Below are 27,771 nucleotides of genomic sequence, written 5' to 3' on the forward strand. Positions count from 1 at the left end.
GAGTGTCCCTGCTCGTGCTGTCTGCTGATGAGCCGGGTCGATGTGTGCAGGACAGGCTCTGGAGTGGGCAGTTGTGCCTCTTGAGCACCAGCTGCCTCGCTGGAAATGGAGCAGATGCTGGTGTGTGCGCTCTGCTCCAAGTCCCCTGGAGAAGACCAGCTGTCCCAGAGCCAGTTCTTGAACATGCTTGGACCGTAGTGGGGGACGTTTAAAGACGGGTGTCCTCGTGTAGACGGTGTTTTCATGTCGTGGGGTCTGCGTTACAGGCCGCTCCTGTCTTCCTCTGCACGTTTCCTGTGGTCCCACAGGGTAGGAACCCTGCTCTGATTGCTTCCACACCTCCTTGGGTTGGCTTCCCTGGGTTTTCTGGCGTGTGCTCTGAATTACTCAGACAGACCTGTTAAAATGTCTGACTCTGGGCTGGGCAGGTGGATTAGCAAGACACGAAACCCACATACTGGCCTCTTGAAAGCAAATGCTAACCCTGAGCAAGTGTCTTTGCAAAGCAGTTAATCCCACACAGTCACAGAAATAGGAGTCTCAGGACTACTGGAGTAAACGGAGTTACCCAGGCAGCTTCATAAATAGGATTTAGAAATGTGTCACCTCTTCACACTTCTCTGCCACGAGTGGACACTGCTCCCAAAACAGATCTTGCTGCTTCCATTTTATTTCTGAATTGCAGTAGTCAGTAAATAGTCTTAATGCTGATTAGTGCTGCCTTTATAGTATTTATCATTTACCCTGTGTGTGTCTCTACAGACTTTAGCTTGTGGATTGCAGATCCCGAATTGCTAAAACCAATAAATACTGTGCCTGATTTTTCCGAGGAACTTCTGTACCTGGATATGCCAAGTACAAGTAAGTGCAGATACACTTGAACAAAGGGAGCACCAAAGAGCAGAAGCATTTATCATCTCCGGTTTTATTCTGTTGGCTTCAGTGTACTTCTGCAAGCTCCATATTTTCCATTTTTGTAGTCTGTCTTGGAGAGAGTAGCTGCAACTAATATTCGGAGTAGTTCTGGTCTCTTGTAGATCTCTCTACAGAAGTATACTATAATTGAATTAGGTTTTAGATACACATAGGAAATTTTACACAAACATTAGCATCAGCGCTACAGCTGCACCGAAAGAAAGCACCGTATGAAGTCGGGAAGCTAGAGCTTCATGTTCAGTAGGAATCTGAGCAGGTCCAGGCCCTGACTCCCCCGTGGTGTCCTGGGGACTCTGCTCACACCGGAGCTACTCCGTGGTGTGGGGCATGGAGCCATTGCTGCATTTATATGCACGATTCTTGAGACACATTAGTGTCCATTCAGTTCATGAAAACCCTCACAACCATCTTAAATACAGAAAATATCAGACTTAAGGTTGCCTTAATTCAGCCCTTTGTGTGCAGGCATTATTATAGTTTTTAATTATAAGTATTTCCATACATATTTTTCCAGTAGGATTCTTACCTCATTCTGTGAATGAGTAATTATTCTGTTTCTTTTTATCTTCCTCTTTCATTACATTGCCCCAGGCTTTGTCTAATACAATCCAAAGCTTTCACTGAATGAAGAATTATTTATTTTCTCATGGGCATTTGTGTGGTGTTCTGTGTTCTGTTTGTGTGTTTCACAGACACTTAATGAACTTACTTTCACAGCGCTTGTCTGAATGGGGTGGTGCTGCTGCCCCTCTGTTGGGGTACCTGATGCCCAGCAGCACCACACGGGTGCTGTGTCCCAGTCCTGCCCCGCCGGGCGCCCACCCGCACTCCGCGCGGGCTGCTCTGCGCGGGCTGCTCTGCGCGGGCTGCTCTGCATGGGCCGCTCCGCGCAGGCTGCTCCGCACGGGCTGCTCCGCACGGGCTGCTCCGCACAGGCTGCTCCGCGCAGGCTGCTCTGCACAGGCCGCTCTGCACAGGCCGCTCTGCACAGGCCGCTCTGCACGGGCCGCTCTGCACGGGCTGCTCCGCACAGGCTGCTCTGCACGGGCCGCTCCGCACGGGCTGCTCTGCACAGGCTGCTCTGCACGGGCGGCTCCGCGCAGGCTGCTCTGCACGGGCTGCTCTGCACGGGCCGCTCTGCACAGGCTGCTCTGCACGGGCCGCTCCGCGCAGGCTGCTCTGCACAGGCTGCTCTGCACGGGCGGCTCCGCGCAGGCTGCTCTGCACGGGCTGCTCTGCACAGGCTGCTCTGCACGGGCGGCTCCGCGCAGGCTGCTCTGCACGGGCTGCTCTGCACGGGCCGCTCCGCACGGGCCGCTCCGCACGGGCCGCTCTGCACGGGCCGCTCTGCACGGGCCGCTCTGCACAGGCTGCTCTGCACGGGCCGCTCCGCGCAGGCTGCTCTGCACGGGCTGCTCTGCACGGGCCGCTCCGCACGGGCCGCTCCGCGCAGGCTGCTCTGCACGGGCCGCTCTGCACGGGCCGCTCTGCACAGGCTGCTCTGCACGGGCCGCTCCGCGCAGGCTGCTCTGCACGGGCTGCTCTGCACGGGCCGCTCCGCACGGGCCGCTCCGCACGGGCCGCTCTGCACGGGCCGCTCTGCACGGGCCGCTCTGCACAGGCTGCTCTGCACGGGCCGCTCCGCGCAGGCTGCTCTGCACGGGCTGCTCTGCACGGGCCGCTCCGCGCAGGCTGCTCTGCACGGGCCGCTCTGCCGGGAGGGCTGCCCGGCCGTGGGCTCGCTCTGCTGGTTTTCAGTTCACCTTCGGGACTCAAGAAATATTATACATCTCCTCTTTCCTCTTCAGTTCTCTGTTGTACTGGTTCACTGCACCTTCCTTTGGTTCCCCCTTCTCCCGTATCACATGCTCTTGGAAATCCTCGCATCACCTGCATCTTCGACTATCACAGCTACACCACCACCACCGTCCGGCTTTCCTTTTGTTGTAGCAGCTCTTAACATGCCCCAGAGCGCGGACAGTGCCTTGTCTGTGTCCTGGGCTGACCCCGTAAGCCCAGCTCAACCGGGGCACTGGATGAGGAGAAAGCTGATCCAGGTGGGATGCCGGAGAACATTGATCCTGGGTGGGATGCTGGAGTGTGCTGATCTGGGTGGGATGCTGGAGAACGTTTATCCCGGGTGGGATGTCGGAGTATGCTGATCCAGGTGGGTGCTGGAGCATGCAGCTGAGCAGAGGCCAGTGCTGGTCCTGGTGACCTGCCTGATGAGCAGGTACCACCGTCTGCCACAGCAGGTGGAGATTGGGATGGGCTGATGGTTTCGTGTCCGGGGGTACACGTTTCTGTGTTGCAGGGGTGCTGTGGCGAGGCAGGAGCACAGAGTTTGGGCTTCTGTTGGCTACGGTTGCACAGAGTCCTCTAGCTCACTGGAAAAAAGTGGGAAGTACTTCTCACAAATGTTTCTCTGTGAGGACTGCGGACAAAGGATGAGCTTGGTCTGTTGTTCCTAAATGTGTCCTTGTTGGCTTCTGTGAGGGGAGGTTGTGTCATCCATCTCTTCAATATTGATATTCTTCGATTTATGGGGAGGATTAAAAAATTGTCTTGTGTATTATTGTTGTTGTTATTGTACGGTTATCTGTTGGGATTCAGTGTGGTACATTGCTGTAGGAAGTTATAAAGAAGCTATATGAAAACAAGGAAATCTTCAGTCTATCATAGCACTTGCAACTTCTCTAGAGAGAGATGAAACAATAAATACTGGGTAAGGGAAGTTGATCTGTGTCTGTAGTATTTTATTAAATAACGTGAACCAGTGTGGTTTTTGGAGGCTGGTTCAATTTCCCACGTGGTTTTATGGAGCATTATTACAATGTTCCCTCGTTGCACGTGGGTTGGCCGGAGCGCGGGAAGCCACCCGTGGGCAGCGGTGCTGCCTGTCCTGTGCTGCCTGTCCTGTGCTGCCTGTCCTGTGCTGCCCGTGGGCAGCGGTGCTGCCTGTCCCGTGCTGCCTGTGCTGCCCCTGGGCAGCGGTGCTGCCTGTCCTGTGCTGCCCGTGGGCAGCGGTGCTGCCTGTCCTGTGCTGCCTGTGCTGCCCGTGGGCAGCGGTGCTGCCTGTCCCGTGCTGCCTGTGCTGCCCCTGGGCAGCGGTGCTGCCTGTCCCGTGCTGCCTGTGCTGCCCCTGGGCAGCGGTGCTGCCTGTCCCGTGCTGCCTGTGCTGCCCCTGGGCAGCGGTGCTGCCTGTCCTGTGCTGCCTGTGCTGCCCGTGGGCAGCGGTGCTGCCTGTCCTGTGCTGCCTGTCCTGTGCTGCCTGTCCTGTGCTGCCCGTGGGCAGCGGTGCTGCCTGTCCTGTGCTGCCTGTGCTGCCCGTGGGCAGCGGTGCTGCCTGTCCTGTGCTGCCTGTCCTGTGCTGCCCGTGGGCAGCGGTGCTGCCTGTCCCGTGCTGCCTGTGCTGCCCCTGGGCAGCGGTGCTGCCTGTCCTGTGCTGCCTGTCCTGTGCTGCCCGTGGGCAGCGGTGCTGCCTGTCCCGTGCTGCCTGTGCTGCCCCTGGGCAGCGGTGCTGCCTGTCCTGTGCTGCCCGTGGGCAGCGGTGCTGCCTGTCCTGTGCTGCCTGTGCTGCCCGTGGGCAGTGGTGCTGCCATCCTGCCCGTCCCTGTCGCGCCTCGGGAAGCAGCCGGTGTCCCCAGCCCGTTGTGCGGGCTCCACTGCGGTTGCTGGGGCACCGGGGCCCAGCCAGACACTGGAGGGACTGCGGGGGGGCTCGCTGCAGGGGGCAGGGGCTCATCCACCCTCCTGCTGCCCCGGCGTCACCGGAGCCGCCGCTCTCCAGGCCATGTCCCTCTTCGTGGGGTGTCCTTGAGCTGCTCCCCAGCTGCCTCTTGGCCTTGGTTGGTGGTCAGAAGCTCAGTGCATGCAAAACGTCCTCAGTCTTTTCTGTCAGAGAGCAACGGTTTCTTTTCCAAAAGACAATATGGGGAAAACCCCACCATTTTAATTTAAATTCTTAAGGCAGGCTCCACATGTACAGAGAGTGTTTGGGGCAGTTGTTTTAAGCCTGAGCTGGCATTAACACCAGCAGACCAGCGCGTTATGTGCTGTGCGTCGAACACACGGAGCCTCCTTGGAGATCCCTGCAGCGTAACGTATGGATCATTCCTGTCGCTGCTGGAGGAAATAATACATCACCTGTATGGATAGTCCTGCGATTGTTCTGTGTTACAGAGAGCCTTTTTCAATCACTCAACAGCCATATAATTACAATATGGACAACAGATTTTTATCTTGCTGTCTTTTCAGGTTCCCTCCAGCCCTTTTTATTACAGAACTTGCCTTTTATCCAGTGATTTTTTCCATATTCGTGGGCTGCTCTAGCTCACCAGAGTGTTCACAGCTTAACAACTCACATTGAACTTATAATTTTCAAGTATTTATACAAAATACATTGAAAAACGACTGGGTAGTGGGCTCGTTGAGCCTGCTGTTGGTTACTGTCCTGTCTTCCCGTTCAGCTGATCTTTTCCCATTCCGTTTCCTACCCCGGCAAAGATAAGGCTCCTTGAACTCCCCAGCTCCTGGCTGTCCGCAGGCTGCCGGACCTGACCTCCTCCTCGGTGCCGCTGCTGAGTCGCAGCAAAAACGGTCCCATGTTTTCGTAACTTCATCCTGTTGCTGTCCATAGGGTACTTTGCAGGCACTGCTTTTAAAGCCAGAGCGCAGCTTTTGGGTGGTGTTTCCGCAGGGGTGCCCTGGGCCCCGTGCCCGCAGCAGCAGCACACGAGGCGGAGGGCAGCGCTTTTCACCACAGCTGATAGGAAATGGGCTCTCAGTTGTGCTTTTGTTTTTAGCACTATAATTAGCAAGATCAATACACACACTCCTGTATTCATCTCCTCCTATAGCAGCGCTTACGTCTGTGCCTCCCTGGGGAGAGCTGTGAAGATTTCGGGGATCTGGAGAGTTCTCTGAAGTTGCGGTTGCCCAAGAGCAGATCTGTGTGACTGCAGCTCTTGCAGTGCGGTAGTGGGAGAAGAGAAAGTTCCAGGGCTGCAGGGAGCAGCCCAGCGCAGTGAGACCGACCTTGTTTCTCCCGTTCTCAGCTGCCCAGCAAGCCCATAGCGTAGCGTCCAGCTGTACAAAGGGACACCCGTGTGCTACCAGAATTATTAACGATGACAGATGGAGGATGGCACCTCTGGCTGCCACCTCCAGTTGGAACGTCCTGCGTGTCCTCTCTGGGGCCGGCACAGCTGGGCCAGCGCCGGCCGGACCGTGGGCTTCGCTCTTCCTCGAGCGGGCGGGAGGGATCTTAGTGATGCTCTGGCCCTGCCAGTGGTCCCACCCGGATTGTCACCTTTGGAGATCTCTTCTAACGAATGATTAATTAGTACTTTCAGGCCTTTTGCACAATTAAAAGCGTGGGGGAGGTGTGAATACAAGTTCAACCGTTGTTGTCTCTTGTTTTCTGTTAGTCTTTGTCATTTTTTGCCCAGTGACCCTGGGGGACAGTGAGTGTGTGGGGATGCTGCTCATCACAGCCTGCATAAACAATGTCCTCGTTAGGAGCTGGCTGGCTGAGCAAGGCCGGTGGAGAAGTTGGCTGCAGAGCCTGCAGAAGCTGGGGCTGTTGCCTCCCTCTGGGCTTTAGCCCCTCCTCATTAAGCAGGTCCGGGCTATTGATTGGGAGCTTGTGTTTGGAAGAGTCTTACTTACTCCATGCATTATCTTGACAGATTGATCAGACCTGATTGAGAACCTCTTAAAGGAATGAACAGCTGTAATGGGAAAGTTGGACTCTGTCATCCGTTAGGATGATTCTGGGAGCAAGAAGAACGGGGCTGACATCTTGGAGCAATTGTATTTACAATTAACATGGCTGAAAACGATTGCCTCTATTGATCCCCCCTTCCTGCAATTACAGCCTCATTGTTTACATTCCAGCACTTCGGTTATAAAAAGGAAATTCAATAATTATTGCATTATTTAAAGTTAAAGTGCCACAGAGTTTGCTGGCTACGCTTGCTGGTTGATTTAACGTTCAGTAAAATCCATGCTGAGCTCTCCATCTTTAGTCCGAGCAATGTTTGTCTTTTAATGAGACTTCAAGGGCTGGTGGGGCAAACCCAGTTTGCTGGGTGGCTTTTGGGGTCGTTTATGGGTTTCGGCATGGCAAGCACCAGCCTCCCGGCCACTGCCTGGCTGGGACCGTGGCGACAGCTCCTTGTCCGTGCTGCCGGGTGATCAGCTGTTAGGTGGAGCTGCCGAGAACTTTTGTGCCTCGCACGTTGTTGCTGACCTTTCCCGGGGCTGGCAGGTCTCTGCTCAGCTACCTGCCTGTTGCTGCCGGGCTCCTTTTTGAGAAAGTCCTTGGCCTTGCTTCCCTGACAGCGTTGCAGTTGGGGGCCTGCGGTGGGACGGTTGGTGTGGCCCCATCTGATCACCGGACCGAGGGCATTCGCTTGGCTTCGGGCAGGGTTGGAGGGCACAGAAAATACAGATGTAGAAGGAGACGGTGTAGGGACTGGCTATTAATTGGTGCAATTGGTGCTGTTCTTGAGCCTTTTGGTGGGACTCCGGGACTTGCATCAAGTATTGCAGCCTCTTTGGCAGGAGGGAGTGCTACATTTCCAGCCTTTTGGAAAGAAAAATAAAGATCAGAAACCAAAAAGTAAATCAAAATCCAGATTTGTTGAGCAAAGTCTTCTCGTCCTGATCTTGTGGTGGTGTTTTTGAGGGCTTGGGTGACACGGGGAGGCTGGAGCAGTGGTGCTCACCCTTAGACTGTTCCAGTTACCAACTGCAGAAACTGTGGGCACGTGAGTCCAAACTCCGCGGTGTAACCTGCATGGAGGAGCAGTTACACCAGGAGCCGGGGAGGCTGCAGGGAGCGAGGGGATTGGTAACGCTGCTTCTTCAAAAGCAGCAGACAACTGCAGCATATTGATGGAACATGGAAGAGTGTGAGTCCATCTTTTGAACCTGCTGTATGGAGGATGAATTTTTTCCTCCTTTCAGACCATCAGGTTTGGGGTCGACTGTGAATGCTCCAGCTCTTCCCAGCACACAGCCTGTGTGAGCTCCCGCCGTGTCCCGTGTGAGTTCCGTGTCCCGTGTGAGTTCCGTGTCCCGTGTGAGTTCCGTGTCCCGTGTGAGTTCCATGTCCCGTGTGAGTTCCATGTCCCGTGTGAGTCCCATGTCCCGTGTAGCTCCTGCCGTGCCCCACGTCTCCGTCAGCTCGAGGAAATTCCAGCCAGGGCTGCAGGTGTGGAAGCAGAGCAAGACGGATGGGCCAGCTCTGACTTTTATGGAGTACTTGGAACAGGCCAGGATCAGACAGCTGCATCCACATGACTTTCATTAAAAATTCAGATTCTTCTCTTCTAGGGCTGTGTGATTTATCTCATGCAGCAGATCAGAGGCACATGGAGGCCAAGAGACGCTTATGAGGCCTCTGAGGTCTGTGCAGGGTCTGGTCTCTTCCCGCGGCCTCCCCTGCAGCCCCGCTGGGAGGGTCCCGTCTCCTCCTGCTCCCCGAGGGCATTGTCGCAGCCACGGCTCCTGCTGCCACGTGGAATGTTTCCTGCCAAGCCCGTTACTAATTACTCGTGTCTGACTTCACCCCGAGGAAGAGTCAGCCCCTGGGCATCGTCCTGTGCCGCGGATGTGCCCCCACAGCTCCTCTGCACACGCGTGTGCCGGCAGTGGCTTCACAGTGACCTTGCGCGGCGCCGGATCCGCGGGGCTCCCCTCTCCTGGGTGCCGCCGAGGGCTCCGCGAGGCCCCGCTGGCTCCAGGTCTCATCGCTGGTGCTGGTCAGGGGTAGGTGCTCAGGAGCAGCAGAGAGAGCGGTGCGAGGCTGCCGTGGTGCTCCCTGCCGCGGCTCTGTAACCTGCCAGCAGTTCTTTGGCTCCTTCTTCCTCAGCTGCATCTGTCAATTCCTTTAGATCACTACTAATTTACCCATTCCAACAGAGCAGACGTCGTGCTGAGTTCAGTGGTAAGAAGAGTGTTACATGTGGAAAAAAACTTCTCCAAAGATGTTGAAGACTGAAAACTTTTTCTTAAAGAAGGTCTCGGTAGTTGCGTGGCCTCTGTTTTTATGGCAGGACTGTCCTGTACTGTGAGCGCCAGCCAAAACAACTGATCAAAAGTGATTTGGAAGAGATTTCTCCAGATTGTTTATCAGTCATCCATCCAAGCAAAAAGGATGTTTGTGTGCACAGGGGGTGGTGGACTCGCTTTGCCTGTCCTGGTTTGTGCTCTTGCACAGCTCAGGTGAGTTGGTGTGGATCCGGTCGCTGCTGCGGCTGGTGATCAGTGTGCGGCTGTGCTGAGCAGGGTTTGCTGTCTGGTACTGCTGGGTCTCCGCTTGCCCCACAGAGCTCAGGAGTTTATTCTTCCCCCTTCGGGTTCTGGTCCCCAAGCCTGTTACTTCACCTCCAGACACCTGGTCTGTGCAGGACATCCTTGGGCATCAGGGATGGGCAGGGGAGCACCGGCTGCCGGAGCTGGGGCAGCTCTGGAGTTTTTCTGCCGCTCCTTGTCGTTTTGCAGCCTGCAGAAGGAGGGGCCGCCCTCGAGCCTGTAGAGAGCTTTCTCGCACCTTCTCCTGCTTTTGGGACCGTAGAGGTGCTTCCCAAGGGCGAGGTGGGATCTCAGCACTTGCAGAGCGGTGCCTTGTGAGGTGCCCACGTTGTCACCATGGGTTCGACCTGAGCAGCTTTTAGGGCTCTCCAAAGGGGAAGATTTATACCAGATGAAGTTAGGATTGCATAGAAATTGGGCCTTTTTTCTAATGAATAATAAACTTCAAAAGCATGAGATAGTTCAAAGTGGTTATTGCATCTCCCTGGTGACCCAGGGTTACAGTTCAGACATGCCCCACAACAGTATCTGACCCACTAAACACAGCAAACAGGGTTTGGAAAATAACATTGTGCCTTCTGGCAACAGAGCCCTGTAGGGAGGGTGGTCTGCTCGTGTTACCATAGGAATGGTGGCTGTAATCAACTTAATACAGAAGAGCATTTGAGCAGATACAGATTTTATATCTTTTAACATGTAAGAGACATACAGAAATTTTTAGAAATCAGATTAAATGGTGAATGTTAACTATAGTAGCACCCACAAAGGTATTCAGCAGGAGAGTTCATGACTTGTGTGGTGGCGGCAGTGTGGATCCTTGGTCCTGGGGACAACAGTCTCATTTCCAAAGAAGGCAGCGAGTCCATGGCACAGGGTGAGGAGGGCTGCCTGCAGTCAGACAGGTTAATACAGCTGTTGCATTAAATTCCACAGGAATTGAAAAATACTATGGGTGAGGCCATGTTAGATGGGGAAAAGATAGGTGGCAAAATAAACAAAGTTGGGGTATGTGAAGGATGAAAGTGGAAAGAAAGAAAAATTGAATATAGTGTCATTCCTTACTTTGTTTAAAAATTAGATTTCCATAGTCATACACTGTGAATGTTCATTATGCTATTATTTAGTAGAAGAAAACAATTCCAAGCCATATGTTAGAGAGTGAAGGCTGGCAAGCCAGTCCATCAGCCCGGCGTGGGTCAGCTCATCCCGGCACACACGAGTGCTCGCTCGGGCACCTCTGCTGCCCGCGCCCACGTGTGCCCCGCAACCCCGACCCCAACGCGTCCTGCCCGAGCTCAGGGCCGCACGGCTGGGCTGCTGCCCCCTCTCCCTCCTGGCGTTTGGGGAGCTGGGGCTGTGCCCTGCGCTCCCCAAAGGGACCGGTCGCTGCGTGCCGGCCCCGGTGCTCTGCGCTGCGTGTGAGCGCAAGTTGTAATTTTTCTCTTGCTTATTTAAACTGTCTTCACGTTCAGACCCTTCCAACCTGCTGACTAGTTAAAGCCAAACCCCGAGGAAGGGAGAGGTCCGTATGCAACACTCCCTAAACCAGCCCGAATCGCTCCTGAGGCAGGGCTGCATCCATCCTGGCTGCCGGTGCGAGCGCAGTTTGGTACGGAGCGACCCGAAAACGCGTGTTCCCGGTCAGAAGCGGGGCCAGCTGGCTGCCGCAGCTCCCCGGCGCAGGACGTTTGCAGCCGTGCCAGGGACGCAGCCCCGGGGCACGGGGCAGAGCCGCCGTCACAGCTCCTCGTGTTGAGGTGGAATTACCAAACCCGGGTGCTCTGTAACTGGGGAGGGACCGGTGTTAACCCCGCAGGTCTGTGCTGGAGGTCGGGGCAGGCGGTGCAGGGGTGACAGGAGGACACGAGGTCTCCGAGCAGGATCCTCCTGCCCACGGAGCGAGAGCACAGCCTTGGCCGGAGACCCGAGCGCCTCCCGAGTGGGAGATGGGCCGGATCGGGTTTGGTTTGTGTGCAGGAATAGGTGTTGTGAGCGGCACGGCGCTGTGCTGCGGTTGCTGTGCGTACAGAGCAGCCCGCGTCCCCGGGGAGGCTGCGCTCGGGAGCCGTATGGTTTCCATCAGAGCGTTCCTCTGTCTGTTTCTGATTTAAAGTGGAGCTTTGACTAAACCTGATCAATATTTTGCATGCCATGCGTGAAGAACCAGATGTTGGAAGTTTCCTATCATTGAGACGGGAGGGGGCAAACACCCCCCCCCAGACTTGCAGAAATCAATGTTCTCTGACAGAAGTTGGTTGGTTTTTCTAGGAACAATATATTCCTTTGATTTTCAAGTTGATTTGTCTTTTAACAAGGTTGTGGTTTAATATTTTGAATTTGTTTTCTGTGATGCAGATAAATTCTCACAAGGGGAAAGCTTAACAGTATGATGGACAATAACTACATGTACTTGTCCAGCATTTCATCACTCCTGGCAACTCACAGCTCGTACTCGCTTGTGCGGCACGCCGTCCCGTTCTGGCCCGCCCCTCCCCTCCCGTGGAAGGCTGGCGAGAAGCAGGGGTCGGCGTGTCCAGGCTGCACGTGGTGCTGCTGGTGCCCTCGGGTCCCGCGCGACAGGCCGGTGACGCCGACCAGGCACGAGGGATATTGAAACACGCGGGAGTGGGAGCAAAAGAGGAGCAGAAAAAAAAGACATGTCTATTGAACTGTTTAAAACAAATTTTTCCTAAAATCTGCTTTTAAATGAGAGCAGTACAGCCTGTGCCTCTGGTTCCCACAGACACCACGTCCTTAATATTTCCTTGAACCCGCGACCAGATCTTTCTCTAATTGCTCACCAGAGGTTTCTTCTCACAGAAGCTACTCCTGAGCCCGTTGGCACTTTCCGAGCCTGAAGGCGGTGTTTGCAGGAAGGGGTTCCCCAGCACGCCTCTGGGCCGCAGGACTGGCCCCGTCTGCAGGGCGAGACCCCGGCTGGCGCGGGACCGGGGGGTTTGTTCCGGGTCGGATCCCGGCAGGGCAGAGCAGGGCTGCCTGAGCTCTGCCATTTGGCTCGCTAACCTTGGCTTTCTATGTCTTAAGCTATTTCTCTTTTTCTGGCTCAGGAAGAGGGTAATGCATGCAAACAATAGAAACGAGAGGAAGAAGTAGTTCTGATGAGGGAAAACAGCAAAAAAATCTTTTGAGGGCACCAGTGGGATTAGTGCCCTAGTGGATTCTTCAAATATTACAGTGAATTTAATTAAATACATCGTGATCCCAAAAGAGGCGAGTCTAATTAGCCAGATCTAGAATACATTTATTCTCTTCCCTCACCCTTCCAATCAGAAGCCTCAGCATCAGCTCCTATCCTATTTTTAATCATTCCTAGACTCAGAGGGCTCTCCTGCCTCTGTGTTCGCTGAGCACACAGCGCTGGGTAATATGTGTCTTTAATCTTATCTGAGCTGTAACTGAGATAACACACGTCAGAATTGTTATCAGAAAGTTCTGGCTGCACATAGGCAATATTTTTGATTGACAAACCTTGAGATCACATCCAAATCACCTTATTTATGTGCCTTGGGTGAAGCACATGGCAAGGAAAGAGTTTCATGAGATGACCCCAAAGACAAAAAGAGGTCTTGAGGTGGGACAGTGCGAGCTGGCAGGGATCCCCGCTTGGCTGAAACGTGAGTGGTGGAAACACCAAATGGCCTTCAGTGAGGAGTCTTTCGTGTCGTTTGACTTCGGTATCCGTCTGTCCTCAACTTGTGACAAATCCTTACAGCAAGAATTGGGCGTGTGGAGCCTCAGCCCTGCGGCCGCCGGGCCGAACGGAGCCCGGCTGTGCCGTGGCAGCTGCCGGAGCTGTGGGCAGCCAGGCCTGCCCTCTGGTTTTAAGAACTAATTGCCTCATCCTTAGGATTCATGACATAAAATAGCTATTGGTTTCCCTAGCGGCACAGACCTCTGCGCCAGAGGATTGATAGATTTTGTCAAATAATCAAGGTATAATACTCTTGAGTTAGCTATATTGGCTGCGATAACGCAGCTCCAGAGGGTGACGAGCTTTCCCAAGTGCTGACACGTTGCAGCGACAGCAGCTCGCTCGCTGTTGGCCGTTGGGCCTGGCTGGCGGCCGCGGCTGCGCTCCCGGCCAGGCCGCGCGTCCCTGCGGGTCCGAGGCCGCAGGGCCGCGGCGGCGGATGGGGTGGCACGCGCTGCGCTTCCGTACGCTGCTTCCAGGGCCTCTCGATCTAATGGGTTCATTGTGTTCTAGGATTGCTTTGGTTTTATTCTTCGTAGTTTTCAATGAGAATTTATCAAATTTAATTTTATCTGTTTGACATGAAGTTGGATCCCCTCCCAGGATAAGCCTTAAATACGAAAGAATTAGCTATGCATGGGTCGTGAATTGCTGTTAATGTTGGATCTGGTATTTTCTTTCACTGAAGGAGATGATCTTGCCTGTCTTGATTTCTGCTTCTGTACTTGTTTCAGTGTGTTACATTTTTCTTGCTTCTAAGCAGGAGAGCGTGTGGTACCTTGAGAATAAACAGGCTTGATCTTACCGTGTCTTTGTCAAAATGTGGTTTCTTACTCAATTCCCAGGTGGCTTTTAGCAATTTACAGTGGACTAAGCCAGGGAGAGTGGAGATGATAAAGGAAATTCACATCTCTGTACTTTGTTCTTCACAGCACCTTCAGCATCACGAGAGCGGGGTGGAGGGTGAAAGCTGCTACTATCACTGTGTCCTCTGTAACTACTCCACCAAGGCCAAGCTGAACCTCATCCAGCACGTGCGCTCCATGAAGCACCAGCGCAGCGAAAGCCTGCGGAAGCTGCAGCGCCTCCAGAAAGGGCTCCCTGAGGAAGAGGAAGACCTGGGGCAGATCTTCACCATCCGCAAGTGTCCGGCGGCGGAGGCGGGTGAGTGCTGCCTCCCTGGCGTGTTCGGGGTCGGGCTCCAGGCTCCTCCACGTCACGGGGTTTGACGGGCAGGTCAGACCCTCTGTGAAGCTCCACAGCAAGCTCGGAGACTCTTGGTTCTCTTCCCTGCTGCAGGGTGACGCTTACTGCGTATCAATAATAGGCGATGGAAGCCCCGTAGCGCCGCGGTGGGACGAGCCCTGTGCCTGCGGGCCCAGCACGGCCCTGCCCCGCGGGGGTGGCTCTGAGCACCGTCCCTCACACACCGCGTCAGGGGTCCGCTCTGCGCGAGGGGCTCAGTGCGAGGTGGGCGTGAAGAGGTGGTGTCTGTGTCAGCTCTGGAATATTGTGTGAGCGTCTAGAGATACCGTCACACTTGGACAACTCTAATGAAACAGCGTTCTGTACTTTTTGTCGATATTTTGCAGTGCGTGAGGTCCTGAGCACCAGTGTGAACGTGTCCCAGCTTGTTCATTGACTCCGAGCATTGCAGCCACACTGGATGGAGAGGAGGGGGTGGGTAGGGGAAGGGGCGAGTGTTTGTCTGGTTTTGATGTCTCCTCTTGACAAGGCGGATAAAATGCAGGGCTTGGGCAGAGCATTTACTTGTACGGAAAGGACAGATAATAGGAAAGGGATTGCAGCTGTAAATCTAGCAAGGGAAGGTGTGCCTTAAAGGGGAGAGTTAGGCTGAGCAAAAATTTTAATGTTTAATCATTCAAAGGGGTAAGAAGTTTTTTACGTTAGGAAAAAGCACGATCTCCTGAAGTCCTCTTTGGAGGGAGGAGGAGCAGAGCCTGCCCAGCCGGCTGGTACGCGTGCTGGCAGGCTGGGGAGATGCTGGGGCTGAGGGACACCAGCGAAAGCCTGGACAGCCCTCACGTCGGCCTCAGCCAGGGCTTGGCTCCGTGGCTGTTGGGGAAACGGGTAAATCTGACAGAAAAGCGCTCTGAGGAGCTGGCATTCTGCAGTTGATGCGCACAGGGTCAAGGAGAGTGATCTCAGCTTAAAGGCGTTGGGAAAGGAAAGTAGCACCGGTTGGAGGAGAACACGAGTGGGTTTTGGAAATGTCTCTTGAATTCAGACCTGGATTGTGATGCTGTTACGCGTGTTAGTAACAAGGATCTGAAACATTGCAAAACACCTGAAAAGTAAAACGGGAGTCTTATAATTAAGAGTTAAATTCAGTCTCACGGAAACAAGCGACCGATCTGTGAACCCGGTGGCCCAGCAGAGCGGGGGGCACAGGACCGCGTTCCCAAAGGTCGCGGTGCCGGCAGAGCCGCGGTGGCTGCCGCGCCGTGCGCAGGGGCCAGCGGCTCCCGCAGCTCCTCCGCCGCGCTCCGCTGGGGAAAAACACGCAGATTCCCAAGGGTATGTTGGCCAGTGTTGTACTGTTTGGGAGTTTTCTTAAAAGCAAAATGAAACCAGCTGTGCCCTTTTGTGACAAGCAGAACAATCTTGAAAATCTGTGTTTACTTTAGAAGTTTTTGTTTACTTCGTCTTTCACTTTAGAAACTTTCTCTTTCCCTGACCATGCGCCAGGATTGTGACACTGCAGGTACTGAGGGTGCAGAGGCTGACTAGCTGAGAGGTAGAATGGTTTGACCATTTTAAAAATGTGATTATTTTAAACTAAAAGTCTTGACAAGTCACTGGAAGGAAAAATTTTGCTTTTTCAAATGGTTTGAGAAAACTTCCTTTAAGCTTGTTGGTTCTTCAAGAAAAAACTGACAGCAAAAAAGGCACTAAGAATTTTTTTAGCATATTTTATTTCAAAGGTTAAAAATACAAGTAAGGATAAAACTCCGTAGAATGCAAAGAGGGGGAACCTCTGATGCAGGTCACATTGACCTGAGGTATTTCATTTCAAACACTCTCTCGGCCCATTGTCAGGCGAGACTGAGCAGGCGCTGCTCTGCTGCTCTGGTTATCCCGCAGTGCCGGCAGCGGGTTTGGGCTGGGAAGCGGCCGTAGCCCATGGGGTGAAGGGATGTTTTCGTCTCCCTTTATCCTGATCCCCTCACAGTACTGAAACGTTAGCTGGAGTACGGAAGGGGGCTGCCCTGTAGCCCCAGGCCCGCAGCTGTGGCCATGTCCGAGGGCAGGGACCGGGACGCGGGGCCGTGTCCGAGGGCAGGGACCGGGACGCGGGGCCGTGTCCGAGGGCAGGGACCGGGACGCGGGGCTGTGTCCGAGGGCAGGGACCGGGATGCGGGGCCGTGTCCGAGGGCAGGGACACCGGGCCGGGCAGCAGGGACACCACCAGCACCCGGCTGCTCCTCATGGCTGGCAGGGCCGAACTCTCGCAGGGCACAGCAGTAACGTATTGTCACCTGTGACTTATTCAGTGTAATTTCTTCATGCATCAAAAGCTCTGCGTCGAACAGGCTGATCCTTGCCTTTTTTTCTGTGATGCGTAGACTTCCAGCGTTATAAAACGCTGCTGTTATTTATTATTTAGCTGGCTGTTGTTATTCTTCTGTAGTTTTGGGTGTCAGCGATGTGTAGCAGGGATACACATGTACCTAGACTTAGATTCACTCTGCTGACATATTTGTTTTTTCTTGGTTTTGAACTTTGCCAGTGCATTTGGCTGTTGCACCCATTCAGGAGAGCAGCACGTGCTAATCGGTGGCTCATCCCTCGTACCGCAGCCTTGTGGTACCAGGACCGCGCCGAGTGGGGGGAGTCACCTTGGTCCCGTTGCTGCTCCGCGGCACGGAGCGGTGCCGGGGCTCAGCGCCGTGTCTGCCCGTGTGTGCCTACTCGCTGGTGTGCGTACATACTGGTGTGCGTACATACTCGCTGGTCTGTGTACATACTCACCGGTGTGTGCAGGCACGTAGCAAACAGCTTTGCTGTCCCTGGGTGGTGCATAGATATTTGCTTGTGTAGATGCATCTCAATCTGTTGGAAGAGAGTGTCTGATCATACCTTAATTAGTCCTCTAACAATCTACAAAGGTCAGTGCCAATTGCCTGTTCATTTACATTTGTAATTGTGATGGTTCTTGATTGCATATTAGTTGCAACTGCTTCCCTCCCGCCCCACAGCAAACACACGCGGCAGCCTGAGCAGCAGCCCTGGAGACACAAGGACCTTTGTCTCTGCCCGCGGCACAGCTTCACTGGAACTTCTGTGTCTTTTATGGAACAGAGCTTTAGCAGCTACACTCCACTTCCAGTAAAGGGACGATGAAGTCATTGGCAGGGAAATTATATGGACATCAGGCAAGAAACTCAATCCTCCTTGAACTGGATAATTAAAGACAATTAAACTTTTCTGCTCGCTCTGAGAAGTGTGCTCATTATGCAGGAGACAGGGAAGTAGGCCCAGGCTGGACGTTCAGCTGTTTTGTTGGTCAGAAAGAATACAGCTTGAGGGGTGGGGGGTTATTTTCCCCTGTGGGGTGTTTTTGATCATCTATTGCTGTGATATCTGGGCTGCTGCCACTGCAGATGTCAGCCCCTTGCTGCAGAAGCATCTGTATAACGTTACCCATGAGCTAATTGATCTTTAGTGATGGGGGTTTAGAGAAGGGAAAAAACAAACAACCAAACCCATAATAAAAAACAAAACATTTTTAAGAGGTAGGGATGGATGCACTTATGATTCATTAGGTAATGACAGAAGTAGGAGAGGAACAGCCTGCACCAAGTGTTCATTCTGGCTTGGACAGCGTTCCCTGGCAGAAGGCACTGGGCACAGGTGGCCGGTTCAGGCAGAGCTTTTGGTGGATGCAGCTGCAGAGGACAGTTTGCGTGGCCAAGGGGCGGTGTTGGTGCCAAGGCTGCGTGGTCCCTACGTGGCTGGAGGCTCCTGCCCCGACACACGGGGCTCAGACCAGCCGCCGTGGCCAAGGACAAGGTGAGCGCCTTTCTCCTGCTCCTTTTGCAGTGCGGTGTGAGTACCGCAGCCTGGACACAACCTGTGGGACTGTTGAGGATGCTTTTGAAGAAAAAAAAAACCAACAACAAAAAATGTGGCAAGTGAGCCCAAAGCAGTCGAATTTGTTGATCTTTGCAGTTGTGCTGGAGGCCATTACAGAGCTTTGCGGGACGAATAAGATGACTTGTGGAAAAGTCGTGTAATATTTGCTGGGAAATGCTGGCCATTTCTCAACTCCGTGAGGCATCTAATAGGCTGTTTTACAAAGCTTTGTATCCTCACTGTGAAAATCCATAGGAAGGCTAAAAATAAAGTGAAATAATATCTTCTATTCAGCACAGCTCTAGATTTTTTTTCTTAGCATGATACACTTCTGGAGAATCTCTCTGTCCTTGTGGAGGTGGGAATGTTCCCCTAGGGTCAGGCTAAGCCAGAGATAGCACTCGTTGTTCATGAAGAGTTCTTTTGCTGGACGCATACAGCCGGGGTGCCCAGTCTGCCCATCACCACAGAGAACCCGTCCCCTGGGGCGGACGCACCGTTTCTGCAGTCCTGCTGGTCTCTGCCAGCCCCTCCGCAGCCACCTCCTGCCAACACCCGCGGTCGTTGTGGGGCCCCGGCGTGCGTGGCGTGCGGACGGGCTCTCTGGAAGCCACTGCTCCCGCTGCCAAGCGCAGTCAGAGCCCCTTTGTCTGGGCAGGAGCGTCCCTGCTGCTCTGCCTGCGGCCAGAGGCCAGCCGCTCGCCCCGCTCCACACAGGCTGACTGCAGTGATTTAAGGAACACCTTTCCCGTAAAGCTCTGCTCTGGTCACCCCTTGGAAGCTGCCGGCTGCAGAGCTCCGGGGGGTACCCGCGGCCTCTCTGAGCCCCGGGCAGAGGTGGGTGCACTGTCCGTCTGTGCTGCCTTGTATGTCTGTATTCAACCTTCTGAAGGGCTGCAAACTGTAGACTGAAATCAGGATGTGAATTTGTCATGAAACCAAGTATGCAAACAGAACTGAGGTATAGCTGCATGCAGTTGCCAGATGAGAAAACCCCATGTGGTTTAAAAATAGAAGTTACCAAACCCAGCTTGGCTCTGGCTGTGGTGCTTGCAGACAGCTGGATGCTCATATGGTGCTTGCCCCTCTGTTTTCACTGTGAGTCCTGTGAAACACTTTACCGGTGTTCCTCTTTCTCAAAAGCAGTTCTGTAACTGCACCGGGGATGCAAAGGCATCGCAGGCAGGAGCGGGTGCTGGTAAACGGGAGCAGAAGCAAGTCCCCATGTGATCGGGAGCAGATTTGCTCATGAAACATGCAGGATGTGGTTTGCAGTATGAAAAGCTTCTATTTAGCAGAAGAGAGGCTTGATGTCACCCCATGTGCCAGTTTTAACGTGTGACTTGGAAGTGGCAGGTGCGTTATCCTCTTCCTCAAGGCCAAGCCGTCGCTCTCTGAATTCTTCTCTCCTGCCCGGGCTCTCCAGTTCCTCCCCTCCCGTGCTGCCCGTGCCCTGGACTTAGGAATTGTGGTCGGCCCGTCTGTACAATGAAGTGAAACAAACGGTGGAGGAAGGGGAAGGGGAGGGGGAAGGGGGTCTTCCACGGAAATCTGTCCTGTTGTTTGCCCACCCTGAAAAGTGGGCAACCGTGCAAGGCGTTTCTCATTCACAGTCATCAAGCATGACGTAATTATTAATGTAATTTGTTACAACAGGGATGTGAGACACTCCTTTGGAGTGGTTTTTCCGTGATTGCTAGCTCTGTACTTCCAGTGGAACTTTAAGACTTTTGAAATGAAAATGGGTAATGCCAAATGATATTTCTCCCTGCTTGAAATAACTCAAATTTATTTAGATCTGATGTCCTCTACTTGGTCTCAATTAAAGGAAATGTGGTCATCGCTAATGCTGGAGAAACGAGCATGTTGCTCTTCTACATCTGATAGAGGTAATGGAGGGTTTCAGAAAGGAATAATTAGTTTGCTTTTGTAAGCCTCTCTCCACTTTTCTGTGGGACTTAATTGCACACAACAATTAAAAACTTCCCAAAGCAGGTTGCTGGGCCAGTGCCTGCAGGAGAGCGGGGTACAGTTCATACCATAGCGTCTACCAGCCAGAAGCTCGTACGGCCCTGGCTCTGCTGGCGATGCGCAGGTTGATCTGGCTGGAGCGTGTCGCCCTTGGGTGAGGGAGGAGCAACGTGTGAGATGCATGCTGAGGGATTTGGTGCAGAATTCCCACCTGGTGTGAGCAGGAGTTCCCAAATGATGTTCCGCATGCCATCTCCTCCCACGGCCCTGCATCCACGGCTGCAGAAGCGGCTCTGCTCTCGCGCTGCCGCCAGCCACCCTCTCCTCCGCAGGCGGGTCCCTCCCCGGCGCTGCGCAGATAACCTCCTTTCACACGCTCCCCTTGCCATTTCCAGCCTTGTCCTTGATTGACACATTTAATCATCTGCCAACCCAAATGACAATCTGAGCTCCCGTGTGCAAACATCAAATGCTGCCCAGCTTCATTAGCTTCTCACAGGCTTTTTACCTCTCTCTCACTCCCCACAACCCAATATTGTCTTTTCCCAATATGTTGTCTGTAACCCCTGAAGGCAGCAGCGTCTGCTCAGGCTTTGTTTCCGAAGCGTCATGTGTAAATCCAGCCCGTGGTGGGTAGGTGGCTGGTGAGCGGTGCTGCCGCCGGTGCTGCCGGGGCCGGCAAGGCCGGTGGGTGCTGGTCGTGCGCCCGTCCCGCGGGGTGTCCTGCGGCCGGGCCGCGGCAGCGCTGGCGTCTGGAGAGGAAATCCGTTTGTCGTCTCATCCTCACACAGAGCGACTAAGACAAGCTGTTGTCCTCTTTTGGGAAAACACTCACCCACAGTGCAATAACATACATGAAACAGCAGCAGAGGAAAACAGCTCTTGGCGATGTGTATGTTAAGCAGATTAAAGCTGCAGCTCCCCTTTACTGCTGCATTTCTGATCTCTGTGCCAGCCCCACCAACTGCCCCCACGTGTAGGATTATCGTCTTGTTTTCCAAGATCTCATGTCATGTGTGTTCATTTAAAGCAGGAGGACAGCTTGTCGCTCTCCCCTTTGTTGTTCTGCCGAACCCTGGAATTTTTTCATTTTTTGGTGGATTGAATGGCTTAGGGACCTTTACCTTTCCAGGCGGTTCCTGGCGGATGGCGGCGTTTCCGCGCAGGGTGTCTGGGTGTCCCGGCAGATAGCAAGCTCTCTCCTTCGTGGCTGCACAGAGAGCCAGGTGGAAACTTATGGTTCTACTTTACTTTCGTATCACTTTAATGGTTATCAAAATCCATCAAATATCCGTGTCGCAGCTGTGTTTGGGGTTGCCGTAGGCACCGTGCTCCTTTGGAAGGTGTGAAGACAGGAGGAGAGCCACATGCTTTGGAAAGGTCCATCCCTTTAGGGGACTCCGAAGTCCACACAAGGGACTTCTCTGTCCCGGCATTATTCTGTAGCACAAGTTGTAACTGTTCTCTCCTTGCATCCTTTCCCCCACCCAGATTTTGGAAAGCGCTGTTCCCGTTCCAGCAGCATCCTTCTATCTGTGTGCGTACAGGACACCATGGGACCGCGAGGTCTGGCTTTGCAGAATGCAGGGATCAAGTTGGTTGCCCTTTAATATCTGCCAGAGGCAGATTTCCTTTGTTATTTATTTTTGGGGGTTGGTTTTGAGTTTAAAGTAAAAAGCAGTTGTGCCCTAGCTCTGTTTTGACCAGGCAGCAGTGAATAGATAAGCCCTAAAGGATATGAAGGGTTTAATAATTTTAATTTTGTTTTTATTAAAGTTTCTTGTAACTTTTTTCATGTGCCCCGGTAAAGCGGGGGGGTGACAGAAATCTGCACAAACCCCCAAGCATTCGCTTAATGAAACTCTAATGGGAGGTGCCTGGCGGGAAGGAAGTGGTTGGGCTGGGGGGACCAAAAGCGCGCTGCACTGTCCCTGAAACGTGGCAGGAATCTCATAAACCTCCCATCCAGCTCCAGCAGACACTTGTCACTGGGGCTCATGGCTTTCATTAAGCAGAAAGAGAGGAAGCGCTGATGGCTGACTTGTTCCAGAATGTTTTTCTTGTTCCGCCGCATCCTAGAGCCCTTTCCACTTAAGAAAACTGAAGGGGAAAACATCACCAGATGCTGCAGCAGAACGCTGGGAAGCTCCTGGTCCCTCTCCTACTCTACTTTTTTCTCCGGACTGTCAGGGCGCAGCTTCTGTCCTGAGCTCCGGTGGCTGCTCCTCCTGTTGGGACAGCAGGTTGGCACCCCTGTCCCTGCAGTCTCGCCCTTGGTACAGAGCTGGGTCACCAAAAGCTCTGGGGCTGGTGCCAGCTGCGCCTTCCGATTCTCTTTTCCATTTCTCTTTTGCCCTCTCTCCCAGTTTTAGAATAGGGAACTCTTCTCTTGAGGACTTCAACACGGTTGTTGCTGTGGTGCAGGTTAAATTGAAGACTGAAGGGCTCTCCTTTTTTGGGGTGAATCATTAAAGCCTTGAAGACATTTCAGGCCAAACAGCAGCAGATAGTGCAGCGCTGTCTCAGGATGTGTTGGAGAGGGTTAGATGTCTGTGTGAGCAACACGGGACTGTACCAGCAGCAAATCCGGCTCGTATCTGAAGCCTCACCAGCACAACCGTGCTGCTCCTGTCCAAACCTCGCAGTTGCTCAGGCGCTGCGTCTGACTGAGCCCCCTGCTTCGGTGTTCTGGTGGTGAGAGGAAGAAACCTTCCAAAGACTGAGACACGTGCTCCAGAGGCTGCTCCTCCACTGTCAACCCAAATTGCTGATGTTCATCTCCATAGCGTTGCACAGTAGCGGCTCATCCCCAGTGCCTTTCGGCCAGGTCGGGCTGTCCTGGCCGTGCAGCCCCGGAGCAGCGTGCTCCGCCGCAGCGCCGCTCAGCAGCCTGCCCTGCTCTCTCGAGCTTCGTCTCGCTGCGGGAGCAACGTCTGAGGGGTGGGACAAGGAGAGCGTCTGACATAAATGAGAAACTGCTTGGAGATTTTTCTTCAGAGGAGGCTTTATGAGAATGGAAAGTGTTCTCATCCTGCAGCTCATTTGCTAGGATTATAGACTTAATTGCAGGAGATACAGAGCTTGGTTACTAGAATTGCTTTTGTTTTTCTTTAGGAGTCACGGGCAAAATGAATTGTATACGTTACCAGTGGGGTGACTGGTGAGACAAGGTTTTACGTCAGCCGGCACACAGGTGACCCCCGGCCCGACCCACGCCACGTCCTCATGCTGCTCCGCGCACTTCCACGGCTGCGTTGGGAGAATGCTCTCCTGGGGGCTTGCTGGCGGGCCTGGATTTGCCTGTATCCCTCAAAAATACTTGCTTCCTTTTCCTTCTGTGAGGCCTGTTGATCCTCTCATGATGAACTGCCTAAGAAGGAGCTACCACACATCTATTTTTCCTCTAAAAACTTGAGATTGCTTAATAATGTGTCTGACAACACCAATGTCTTGCTCTGCCTGCTTCAGAAGGAAATTTAGGGACCCATAAAGAAATAATAACCTACCTCAAATACAAGTCTCATCCTTATTCCTACAAAAATTTAGTTCATGCCCTTAAGCAAGAGGGTTTCTGTTTCTTCTAAATAGTCAGTTTGCTCTTCTAAGTTGTACATCTTGACGCCCTTGCCATATATTTTGTTTTGACCTCAATGATTTCTGGAGGCCATGAGTTCCAAAGATTAATTAGGAGCTGCATGAGAAAGTATTTTCCATATTTTCTTCAAATTTGCATTTTCTTCCTTGTTCATTGTCAGTCCTCCAGAGATGGGAGGATGAGAGGAGCAGAACTGGTCCAGCTCCCTTGAACCAACCTTCATTCGGATGCTGCTGTCAAGGCCACCTTATTTCTTTTCGGATCAAGCAGCCCTAATCAACTCCTTTTCTGTGTTGGTACCTCTTCGTACCCCCCCTTTCAACCTGTTCGTTCATCTGTGGCCACTTCATTGAATAAATGACAGTGTTTAATATTTTGTCACGTTCCACACGTGTCCTCACGTGTTGTTTCTTTCCCATGCGGTGTGTCAGAGTGGATTGCCGTTGGTTTGTCCGCAGGGATGTCCTGGCCTTGCCGAAGCCGGCGCGATGCCCCGTGTCCATCCCCTGGATGGGATGTACGTCCCCTCCCTGGTCCCGCATCGGGCCCCGAGCCTCAAACTCGGGTTGTGCCTGGAGTGGTGGGTGCGAGGCCCCCGCGATCGCTCGCCAGGCTGCAAGGGACAGAAAGAGGGGACGGACCGAGCGTGACTTGCGAGCATTGTTCCTTGCTTTTCTGCTTTGCTGGTATTCATGCAGGGCAGACACTTCTGCTCCTTTTCTGGGAACTACTCTCTCATTTGGTTACCAATTAAGCTGAAAGCGTTCTGGCCTTTTCCATCCTCCTTTTTATTGTTGTGAAGGGTGAATTAGGGCTTGGTGTTTAGGATTGTTCTCTGGCCCCGCTGCTACTTTGCTGCCTCCTTTGTGGCAAGACAATGGCATTAATTTTGGCCTTTGCAGGCGGGCAGGCAATCTGGCAGCGCACAGTGCCTGTCCGTTCCACTTCACTTGTGCAGCCACCTCTCCTTTCCACATCACCTACTCACTTTTCTCCTCCTATTCTTTTTTTCCTTCCCTTTTGTGCGTACGTGTGTGGTGTGGAGGATTGCTCGGGGTTGGTTTGCTGCAGGCGGGCAGGGCTGGGGCTGCAGGCTGGATGTCCTGGCCTCACGATCCGTCCTGGCTCCGAGGAGACTGGGGAGTGGGACTGGTGAAGGGAAGGAGGAAAAGAGGTTGCACGCCAGTCACCAGGATCATCTGAAAATGGCAGAAATAGGAAAATGCTGAAGAGGCAGGAAACATCCGTACATCAAGGATGTGCTGTCTGGAAGGTGCAGGGGGTTTTGCAGTGCTTCTTACTGGCACAGCATCAACACCTCCAAACTGGTACCAGTAGAGAGGGAGAACGGAGCTAGGGCAAGGAAAAAAAATCTATGTCTAGCCCATACAGGTAGTTAATACAAGATAAGAGGCATGTTAAGCTCCCAACAGAGGGAGAGCTGCTCCGAATACTGCCAATTTCAGAGGGAAAGGCTCAAAAAAGGAAAGAATGGCAAGATTAAAATCGAGTTGAACAGCACAATGCTTTTCAAAAGGTGAGAAGGATGGTTCTGAAATGAGTGCAGAAATTAGTTGCTGGTTTGTTTCTCACAGTGGGTGGGATGAGCCCTGCAAGCTCTCAGGGAGCTGCAGTGAGGAGGAGGAGTGTGGTGCTGGGGCCAGCGGGCCCAAGGTGGCGAGCTGGGATCTCACTGGAGAGCCTGTGGAGCTGAAAGTGCCTCAAAGTCAGAAACGTGAAAGAGAACCCTCATGCGCGGCAGGACCCGAACGCCCGCCGTGCTCTGCTGGAGCTGGGCCACAGCTCACGGGGAGGCGGCGACCCCGTTGCGGTCTGAGGTCTGCGTCCTTCTTTTGTTTTCTTTTAAATAATGTAGAGAAGAACAGAGGCGTTGGGAGCCGCTGCCCCAGTCCGTTGTTGGCGGTGTGCGGTGGTGCTTTCCCTGGCTCCGCGTGGAGCAGCAGCTCCGGCTGGCTACGGCAGCGGGGTGGCCGGAGCTGCGCTCACAGCCTGGCGTCCGGCCCGCACGCGGCCCCGTGCCTCGGGCTGCCGTGGGCTCCCGGCCGCGCTGGCTCAAGTGTTCTCTGGTCCCACGGCCGCCCTCGGCGGGCTCGGCTCTCCTCTGTCTGTGCTGACACTTTTGCACGGGGCGGCCGGGCCTGCTCCTGGTCAGCGTGGGGGAGCGTGGCCGGTGAGGGGCTGCCCGGCAAACCCCTCCTGCCGCCCGGGAAGCAGCAGCCAACTGCATCGCCCAGGCGCGCACAGTCAACAGTTCCCTTTCTTCTGCACAAATTGGCAAGGACTAACCTTGTCATATCCAGTGCAGCGCTAACGGGCGCCTGCCTCCGAGGGGTAATCATGCAGGCATAAATTCGGAAAGTTGCTAAGCTATGAGCAGTCTTATGAGCATTAAAAGTGTCCTCTTTGCCAGAAAGGTCATTCATAACTTGGCTGCGCCGCTGATGTACAGTCAGTGATATTGATTGATTAATGTATAAAAAGCACCAAATCCATTTGCTTCTATGAAAGAGAATAAAGTGCAGTCGACTCTCTCTTTATTTTCACCTCATCCTTTTGTTTGAAGGACGTTTTTTTTTTCTTTTTGTTTTGCCAGCTAGGTTTAAGGGGGTTACAAAAAGACAGTTTCTGCCAAGTAATGCATTCACAAAGGGAACATTGATTCACATCAGTGTCGCTTGAATTACCCTTAAAGGTTTGCCAAGGAGTTGTTCTTATATTAACCTTCTGTTCATCAAAGACAAAATAAATAAATAAGTCATAAAATCAGCTTCACTGCCCACACTGGAGTTGGATGTAAAACAGGAATTTCTTCCGTTAGGAATTTGTGCTCCAGGTGCTGCTGCTGAGCCCCTCTCCCCGTGCTCTGAGCCTTTTTCTCTCCTGCACCACCTGGCCGGCCCTGCTTCTCCCCTTCCCAGGGTGATGTTTTTCCTCCCCAGTGCTTCTCCCCTTCCCAGGGTGATGTTTTTCCTCCCCAATGCTTCTCCCCTTCCCAGGGTGATGCTTTTTCTCCCCAATGCTTCTCCCCTTCCCAGGGTGATGCTTTTCCTCCCACCGCTTCTCTCCCGCTGCCGTGCCCTCGGGTGCGGGAGCGTGTGCTCGCCCAGGACGCGCGTTGTGCGGGTGCAGCGCTGCGCAGTTCTGAGCTTGGACGGATGTGGGTAGTTTTGGGGAGGGGGATTCCTGCAGGGGTGTTTTCTGAAGGAATGGGTGTAAAATGTTGATTTAATCTTTGCAAGCTTGACAAGAATGGTTTCTACACAGAAAGATAGCCTTGTGACGACCCAGGACGTTCTGCCCCGTCTAGTTCTAGCATTCTTGTAGTTCACCTTAAGTCCTGTTTGCTTTTCTGGACTTCTTTGACCACTAGTAATTAATTACATGTTCTTGTTTTCTTCTGGTTAATTCTGAAATGGGAGATATTTTTGTGCCTGTGGAGCTTTGTGCAACAACATCTCACCTTTATGTCTCCAGGTGCGTCTGCGTTGTCCGTCCCAAGCGACGGTCTCCCCGGTGAAGGCAATAAGGGTGGGGGGTTCTCTGTTCTTTTGGGACCGTGGCCGGGGAAGCTGAGCCCAAGTGATCACTGTTCTCTGCAGCAGGACCTGTGCTGTGTTGTTAGTGCTGTTAAACCCTGACCACATTTCTGTGTTTTCACGTGGTCCCTATTCCAAAACCCAGGAAGGGCAATTCTGTGTGTGTCTTCTGAGCTTTGTTTCTTTGGCTGTGTTCTGCACATGGGGCAGCTGTGCATGTCATGGTTGTCCATGAAACACAAACCTTGGATATCAGCCCCGCTTGGAAACGTCTCTGTGAGCTGTCCCCACCTGGCTGTCAGGACAGCGTCCCCAGTGCGTGGGCATTGTGACAGCCTCCGGGTTCCGTGTCGTTCCAGGTGACCTGAGCCACTCTGCCTGAGCCCGTGTCTCCCAGCGTGGCTGCACGTTGGTGCTGGTGACCTGCCCCAGGTCACCAGGAGCCGCCGGGGGGATCCGGGTCCGGGGGGTCAGAGCCTGGTTCCTGCCAAGGGCTGCGGCAGCGCGGTGCCGGCACCGCGGCAGAGCTGGGACGGAGCTGCTGGTGAGGCCGGGGCTGGGGGGTGCTGGGGTGTGAGCCC

At 53.4% G+C, this 27,771-nt stretch overlaps 1 protein-coding gene across 7 annotated transcripts in view; it reads left to right on the plus strand.

The window, feature by feature from the left end:
• ZFHX3 (zinc finger homeobox 3) overlaps positions 1 to 27,771 on the plus strand; it is a 166,891-nt gene that overhangs the window by 87,766 nt on the left and 51,354 nt on the right. For all 7 annotated transcript variants that reach the window (XM_065641240.1, XM_065641243.1, XM_065641241.1 and 4 more), the window contains one exon: positions 13,903 to 14,134. In XM_065641240.1, the coding sequence (XP_065497312.1) occupies positions 13,903 to 14,134 (232 nt within the window). The remainder of the gene's footprint in view (positions 1 to 13,902; positions 14,135 to 27,771) is intronic.

The sequence above is a fragment of the Caloenas nicobarica genome, chromosome 9 (genome assembly GCF_036013445.1).
Source record: "Caloenas nicobarica isolate bCalNic1 chromosome 9, bCalNic1.hap1, whole genome shotgun sequence".
In the NCBI taxonomy this organism is placed as follows: domain Eukaryota; kingdom Metazoa; phylum Chordata; class Aves; order Columbiformes; family Columbidae; genus Caloenas; species Caloenas nicobarica.